The sequence below is a fragment of the Tripterygium wilfordii genome, chromosome 10, assembly GCF_013401445.1.
Source record: "Tripterygium wilfordii isolate XIE 37 chromosome 10, ASM1340144v1, whole genome shotgun sequence".
In the NCBI taxonomy this organism is placed as follows: Eukaryota; Viridiplantae; Streptophyta; class Magnoliopsida; order Celastrales; family Celastraceae; genus Tripterygium; species Tripterygium wilfordii.
The window spans coordinates 3,989,429-3,997,267 of record NC_052241.1 but is presented as its reverse complement, the minus strand read 5'-3'; the positions used below and the strand labels follow the sequence as shown (position 1 = coordinate 3,997,267).

General features: G+C 37.1%; 2 protein-coding genes across 3 annotated transcripts; both read right to left on the bottom strand.

Moving 5' to 3' along the window:
- Positions 1-1,098: 1,098 nt before the first annotated feature.
- Positions 1,099-2,708, bottom strand: LOC120007262 (zinc finger MYM-type protein 1-like). Its single transcript, XM_038857464.1, has 2 exons — positions 2,550-2,708; positions 1,099-2,452 (listed from the first exon to the last, which is right to left on the bottom strand). Exons 1-2 carry the CDS (start codon positions 2,672-2,674, stop codon positions 1,099-1,101), a joined length of 1,479 nt encoding a protein of 492 aa, XP_038713392.1. The 5' UTR covers positions 2,675-2,708.
- A 2,167-nt stretch (positions 2,709-4,875) lies between these two features.
- On the bottom strand, positions 4,876-5,909 carry LOC120007588 (universal stress protein A-like protein). 2 transcript variants are annotated; one of them, XM_038857917.1, is made up of 4 exons: positions 5,582-5,909; positions 5,398-5,501; positions 5,196-5,329; positions 4,876-5,107 (listed from the first exon to the last, which is right to left on the bottom strand). In XM_038857917.1, the coding sequence occupies exons 1-4, from the start codon at positions 5,763-5,765 to the stop codon at positions 5,026-5,028; spliced, it is 504 nt and encodes a 167-aa protein (XP_038713845.1). In that variant the 5' UTR covers positions 5,766-5,909; the 3' UTR covers positions 4,876-5,025. The 2 variants fall into 2 exon arrangements, with proteins under 2 accessions (XP_038713845.1, XP_038713846.1); XM_038857918.1 differs by having other exon boundaries at positions 5,196-5,314; positions 5,582-5,898.
- Positions 5,910-7,839: the final 1,930 nt, after the last annotated feature.

The window sequence follows — 7,839 nt, the reverse complement described above, 5'->3', positions numbered from 1 at the left end:
TCTGTACTTGCTTCGGACATAATTTAGTTTTTTTTCTTATTTTTCGTGTTTTTATGCTTCTGATGCAATAAAATTTCGGTTTTTTTTCCCCTTCATATTTGATAATGTTGATGGACCCCAAGTTTTTGAGGAACCAAAGATAGTTTATGAAGCATAACAAGAAGAACGATGGATCCGAAACTGAAGATTAGAAATTTGAATGCAACATTCTCTTGTTTGGCATTGTTGTGTTTATATTGGTGTTAGACAATATTATGATATAGTTAGTATTGATCAGAACTTAAATTTTTTGCTGGATGATTCTATGATTAAGGAGTAGAGCCAATGCTTTGATTTGCTGAACTGCATTGTTAGTGTGTTGGCTTGATGTTGAATGTCTGCCGAGTTATCATCCATTACATTGTTATGCTTCTTATGTTGGTAAATTCTTTTTGAAGTGAATAATAAGTCAAATCCTTTATTGAAGTTCAAGTAATTTAGGAGGGTCATTCTTTTCTATGAGCGTACTGGAAATTTTAGTGAAGAACAGGTGGGTAAGGTTTAGGGATTTTGGCTATGGCACTCACTTGTGCCAAATGCTGTTTTTATGGGAAGTGAACTCAATGAGGTTCTAGCAGCGGAATCACTTGGCGATAGTCTAATTGGTTTATCTCTCCAAATTTAAGGCATACAATTCCCAAGGTCGGGAATTCAAACCAACCAGTTGAGATATTTTCCTATGGAATTCTTGTTCCGTGGGCTTGTTCCACTTCCGATTCCCTACCCGCATGGGTTTCAAATATAAACGAGACACCATTCTTATGGGAATGAATTAAATCAGTTCCTTTATTGGTTTCTCTGTTGAACTGAAATTTTTACCATCCCTACCATCAGGGGTGGAGCCAGGAATACATGTTAGGGGGGACTGTTAAGAGTTGGTGGGGGTCCGGGGGCGCTGCCCCCGGAATTTTTTTAAGGAATCTTTACAATATTACACCTATTTAAGATACATTATCTTGATATTTTGATGGCATAAAAGGACCCAAAATGTCAAATATAAGTTCATTATACATATTGAAGTTCATGAAACAGAAGAGCATAAACAATATAACATAATATCTATTGAAGTTGTGCCCGACGATACTTCAAAGAATAGAAATCATCTATTACTGAATCTAAGTTGACTTTCTCAGCAAGTTCTCTTTCAATGTAAAGAACCATACAATCTGCAAGAAATTCATCATCCATTTTGTTGCGAAGTGCTGTCTTAACAAGTTTCATAGCTGAAAATGCTCGTTCTGTAGACGCCGTCGAAACAGGAAGAGTTAACACTAAACGAATCAATCTCTCAGTCAGATAATAGTTCTGTGACTTTCTTGATATAACTAATTTCCGACATAATTCGAAAAGTGTAGAAACTGTTTGAAACTCACAATCGAGTATTACATCATACTGATAATGTTCCAACTCACATCTCAATGCATGGATTTCTTGTGAACTAAAATCTTGAGGATAAAATTTACTTGCTAGATTACATATGTCTTCAATGTTAAATGCTTTGAAGGAATCACTCGGATCCAAAGCAGAGCTGAGTGTAAGAAGTTCTATAGTTTTCTCGTTGAATCTACTATTTAACTCCGTCAACTGAAAGTCAATTACCTCATTGAAGACATCAAAGTGATAATGGTGTTCAACTGTAATAGGATCTTGTCGTTGACAAGAACGACGCACTCTATAACGACCACCCATATCAGGAATATCAATGTCATGTTGACAACAAAATAACTTCACTCTCTCAAAAAATGTATCCCAACCATCTTTTCTTAATTTCAAAAGGAGAGTTTTCGTTGTTGAAATCAACCTCAAAGCATTCAAGATATCCAAGGATTTACGTTGTAGAGCTTGGCGAAGTACATCTGTGATTCCCATGATTTTATCAATCAAATGCAAGACAAATATGAACTCAAATGTCGTAATTGCTGCATAAACACCACTAGCTTCCCCACGTATAGAGCCAAATGCCCCATTCTTACTGAGATTTTCAAGAACTTTGCATGATGCACCATACATTTCTATCAAGCTCCTAACAGAGTCATAGTGAGAGCTCCAACGAGTAGCTCCAGCTCGTTGTAGTGAACTCATTTGATTAGCTCCTCTGCCAGATTGTCTTTCTCCATTAGCCAACATTAGAGCAATCTCATCCCTTTGAGCAGATTGTAACTCACTGATGCGTTTAGGAGAAGAAACCACAACATTAACGGCGGAAGTAAGATGTGAAAAGAATTGCCAAATGCAAGGCATCTCCTTGGCTGCTGCCACTAATGCTAGTTGTAGTCGATGAGCAAAACAATGAACATAATATGCATATGGACAATCTTTGAGAAATAATGCTTGAAGTCCATTCCAAGCACCCCGCATATTACTAGCACCATCATACCCTTGACCACGCATCATGTGAACATGGAGATTATACCTTGCAAAAAAATTAGAAAGCTCAACGTAACGCTATAATTCATAAAATAAAAATTGGTGACAAGAAGCTATTTAAATCAATAACATGGAGATTATACCTTATAAGAATATTAGAAATTTCCTTTTTTAGCGTAACTGCTGCAGTATCACTAACACCCACAACATCAAAGAAACGCTCAATTAGAATGCCCTCGCGATTAACAAATCTTAACACAATGGCCATTTGCTCTCTTTTAGATTCATCTTAAGCTTCATCAACAAGAATACAAAAACTTGCATCCCCAATTTCCTCACGAATCATCATTCTTACTTTGTTAGCAAGAATGTTCAAGATTTCCTTCTGCATTTGTGGACTAGTATATTTGGCATTTTGAAGGGCATTATCCAATACAACCTTTGCAATGTCATCATTTAAGGTAGCCATCATCTATAGCATTTCAATAAAATTTCCTCGATTTAATGACTGACGGGATTCATCATGGCCTCTAAAAGCACATCCCTGAAATGCAAGCCAACGAATACTCTGAATTGTTGTCTTTAGGCGCAACCTATCTTCATGACATCTTCCTTTGATTGTGCATTGATTGCCTTGTCAATATGTTGAGTTGGTTTCATTAAATCCTGGACACATCTCACACAATTGTTATGTGATGAGGATACACTCCCAACATGAACAAGAAATGCACATTTTTCACCGTTATTAACTCTCTTCCAATTGTTGAACCCTTCATTAACTAAAGCAGAGCTACTTTTAGTCTCAATGATGAAACACGGAAAACAATATGCTTTATCCTTAGAAGGAGAATACTCCAACCATGGAAATTGTTTGTACCAAGCATATTGAAATCGACGATGCTGGTCCCTAACTTCTGTCCCAGGATACTCAGAAAGTTTTGGTTGAAAAGGCCCTGCTTTTAGATATCTCCGTCTGATCTCATCTCGTTGGTTAACTGGATAATCACTAATTGGGATACGCAAGCCTGGATCTCGTTCAAAAAAAAAGGTGTCTGAAATGTGCACATTAGGAATTGAGCTTTCAACTACCACGGTTTCAGAAGTCACATTAGGAATTGAAGTTTGTGCTACCTCAGTTTGTTGATCATCATTAATACCATCTTTCTTTTTAAAGAAGGAAAAAAGAGTTTTCACTCTTTTAGTTGATGGTTGCTGATGAGACATTATGTTTATAACCTAAGTAAACAAAACAACTTTAACAATCAATTTAAATGCAATGGCATGTCACCCACATGCCTGGGATTAACAAAAAATCTATTAAATGAAATTTAAATGCAATGGCATGTCACCCACATGCCTGGGATTAACAAAAAATCAATTAAATGAAATTTAAATGCAATGGCATGTCACCCACATGCCTGGGATTAACAAAAAATCTAACCTTGATAGTAATAGGTTGATTTCTCCGCTGACAACTTCGATAAACAAATGAACTTTCTACAAATTGAACTTTCTACAATAACAAAATAATCAATTATCAATAGCTATCTCCATTCTAACCAAAGAAACACAAAATAGTAGAGGGAATGATTTCATATATTAATATACAGAACTATAAAAGAATTACAATTTACAAAAAATAGGGAATCTAAAGTGAAGAAATCAAACCCAGTATGCGAGTCTGGGTCTGGGTTTGGGAGGATTTGAGCAGAAACGTTGACTTTGTGAATCTAAAGCGAAGAAATCAAACCTAGTATTAGCTACGGCATACGGCGCTTGATAGAACGACTGAACGACAAAAACTGGACAGAAACCCTGCCTTTGTGAATCTTAGCTTCGGTGCTTGATAGAAGATTAGAAAGAGATTCTAAAAAATTGGGCTTACAAAGAGTTTCTTGTATGTTGTGGGCATGATTTTTTAATTCTTTGTATTAGGTCATAATAAGATGGCCTTCTTCAATTCTTAGTATTATATTATACTTATAAACTTCAATATAACTAATACAAGTAAAAGTATATGTGTATCGGTATAACTAATATATGAGTAAGTGTATTTTTTTTTAAAAAAAAAATCTGGGGGGCTACAGCCCAGTGCAGCCCCCCCCCCTACCTCCGCCCCTGCCTACCATGAATTAATGTCTCTGCTTTGTTTACCTGCCAGTATGGATTTCTGTTTTGTCAGTGTTCTACATGTCAGAAATATTTGTTCTTATCATTTTCCTAATCTTCTTTTTTTGGTAGGTAAGCGGGAGTGGGGGCTCGAACTCCCAATTCGGGTATATGCCTTACAACCACCTTGGGCTGAGCGGTTTCAAGCATGGAATCAAGGGTTGTATTTGACGTAGTTACAGTGCTATGGGCAGGCCTGGCCAGCATTTCTGTTAAGTAAATTCTCTTGCTCATACAAACAAATTCAGATCTTTTTGTTTATCTGGAAACAAATTCAGATCTTAGAGAAAGCCCTGGATCTTTTGATGAATAAGCTTGCTTTACTTTGTATTTCAATGCTTTGTTTCCTGTCAGATATACAAGATTGTTTACATTGTGCTTCACAAGATAAGTTCTTCTATATGCACATCCGTCCAGAATACTTGCATTGTACAGAATCCTGGTAAAACTTCACTTGTCGTGATTTTTCACGATCACCACCGGACACTTGACATTCTTAGCACAGTAATCACTCACACTTCCAAGGAAAGCTCTGCAACAATGAAATTCAGAGGCCAATTTCAGAAACTATGAAAAAATATGTGGGGGAACAAAAAACACCCTTTTAGGAGCCAGTTTACCTCTTTAAGAAGCCATAGCCATGGCTTCCCATGACCAAGGTGTCAGCTTCAAGTTGCTTCACTGCATTACATATAACATCCTTAGCTTCTCCGCTACCGACCACTCTCTCCACGTCTATCTGCACCATGCCCATCTGTAGTTGTCTTAGACACTGAAAGATATGGAGAAAGGAACCAGAGAGAGAGAGAGAGAGAGGCTTACACTGAAGTTTCTGTATACTGCTTCTGCTCGTTCCATTACGGACCTAACCAAATCAGTACCATACTTCTCCAGAGTTGCAATTAAATCATTGGAAAACAGATACCCTGAAGACAAAATACAATTATTAGTTTCAATCTCAAATATTTGGAGTCAGTTACATAAATCTGATCTGATAGCTGCAAACCTGGAGCATCAATGGAAGAGTAGACTGGAGGTGGTGGTTTAACATAGAGAAGGACAAGTTTGCAATCAGGGGTATGAGAAACCAGGTTGCTGAGACACCATGAAAGAGCATACATGCTCTCTTCACTCTCATCTACTGCCACCACTATCCTCTGCTCTTTCTTCTTCATGTCCACACCTTCCATTATCTCAAAATCTAAGAATAAAAGTTTCTCTCTCTGAAATGTATTGGCCTTAAGAAGTAATTGATAAAAAAGCAAGAAGAAATCAAGCGTTTATATAGATACAAGTTTGTGGGTTGTCTGGTTTCCAGGTTCAGTGGGTTTGATGAAATTATTGATCAGCGGTTTTTGAATAGAAAACGACTCTATTGTTCAATATGTTAGCAAGATAGCAGCCAACAACCAATTTGGGTCCAGTCTGTCTGACTAGTAAAGCAACTAGTTAACTAGTCTGAGCCTTCTAATAGATTAAAATACTGGTGAAATTTAGCTTACGATTGGATTTATTGATCTGAATATGGATTTGGTTTGTAGAACTGAATAAATTTGGTGCATTTCTCTCTTGATGCTAGAGCTGTGACTGTGGTGACTTCACCTAAAGCCAAAGGAATACAAGTTGAGCACTGGTTAGGTGTAAGTCATCGATATGGTTGATAAGTAAAGATTCAATTCTTCAATAAAGAGAGCCATTTTAAGAATAAAATCATGTGGGTCTTGGACCTAGAGCGATGTATATTCATGCGGTGCTCTCATGCGTATCCGAATGATAAGAGTGTAGGAGCACACCAGAAATGTGACATTTGATTGTCGCAGTTGAATCCCAGCCAATCCCACTTGTGCTTGGAAGTTGGAATAGAAATTTTCTTTTTCCTCAAACTTTTTGGGTACGAACTTGTTGAATTATTTCAATTATTGGCTCAACTCATCAATGAGAGCGGCAACTTGCTTTTGTCAAGGAAAGTGGGCCGCTGAAATATATAAAACAAGTCTAAAAAGTTCAGGATTGACAGAAAGGCAAGGATATTGACATTACCTGCAAAAATAATATCTCTAGTGAAAGACCCAGTCAATTATTGAAGATATTTAAAAGAAATCGACTGCAAAATATCTCTAATAATGAAAGAAAGGGGTCTGGGGTCTGCTATAAATTTTTTATGGGTTTCTAAAATTATAGCCATTCGATTAAATTACACTAGATCTCACCGTCTATTCAAATTACAGTGTGGGTTGCTGTAAAAAATTTACAAGACTCCCGGAACCCGAAAGAAATACTCAATCAATTATGAAAGATATTTAGAGATAAGTATCACAGAAGCCCTTAAATTTATCAACAAGGGTTAATTCAGCCCTCGTGTTTTTTTTTTGTGTCAAATCATCAATCCCATCACAGCCCTTCGACTTCAACAAACAATCCAAAGAAGCCCTTGGAACACTATTCCATCATAATATGGCAGACGTGGCAGATAACTGCTAACATGTAATTTATTATTTGTTTTCAATTTCCACATGACAAACACGTGGAAAATGTTCAATGAAAATATGCCACTTGTCAAAAGTAAATTTATGCTTAATCATTTTCATTAATTTTTGAAATATTATTTTAGGATCTATGAAGCCCTTAAAGTATTTGTTATGGTTCAATTAAGCTCTTGCATTTTAAGAAAAATGGTCGAACGACCCTTATTCGAAACAGCAAAACAATAGATATCCAACTTCCATCAAAAGTTGTCATCTTCCATAAAAACTTGAAAATCCATCTCTAGCAACCTCACTCTTCTCTCTCATCTGCCTCTTCTCTCTCAAAGCTTCCATCTTCAGTGACCATTCCATCTGATCGGCGATCCCCAAAATCGGTGTTCTCTTCTTCTCTCTCATTCTTCTCCTCTCTTTTTCTCCTTCAATACTGCCATTACCGACAGCCCTGGTGTGACAACTCGACTCGAAATTCAAGTATACTAGGAAACAACGAAGAAAACCCATCTCTGGCAACCAGCTTCCATCTCCGGCGACCTCACTTAGATTTGTAAATTGAAAGTCAAGTTGATCGATGACACCCAAAATTGAAAGCCCTAAAATTGGTGTGTCATATTGGAATGAAATCGTGTGACAATTCAACGAAGAAGGCAGTGTAGAAGAACTTATGGAGCAAGAAAATTGAAGAACTCAAAGAGAGATAATTACTTGGTGAGGTAGGGGTGTCCACCAGGTGGTAAAACAAGGCCCGACCCAGAGACCTGGTGATTATCGGACTGACCCA

What these genes read in the sequence shown, in the direction of transcription:
- LOC120007262 (XM_038857464.1), bottom strand. Translation starts at nt 2,674, where the DNA reads ATGGCCATTGTGTTAAGATTTGTTAATCGCGAGGGCATTCTAATTGAG. An exon ending in ATTTCTAATATTCTTATAAG is followed by an intron (nt 2,453 to 2,549) that starts GTATAATCTCCA and finishes TTTTTTTGCAAG; the next exon opens with GTATAATCTCCATGTTCACA.
- LOC120007588 (XM_038857917.1), bottom strand. Translation starts at nt 5,765, where the DNA reads ATGGAAGGTGTGGACATGAAGAAGAAAGAGCAGAGGATAGTGGTGGCA. An exon ending in CAGTATACAGAAACTTCAGT is followed by an intron (nt 5,330 to 5,397) that starts GTAAGCCTCTCT and finishes AGACAACTACAG; the next exon opens with ATGGGCATGGTGCAGATAGA. An exon ending in GGCTATGGCTTCTTAAAGAG is followed by an intron (nt 5,108 to 5,195) that starts GTAAACTGGCTC and finishes TCATTGTTGCAG; the next exon opens with AGCTTTCCTTGGAAGTGTGA.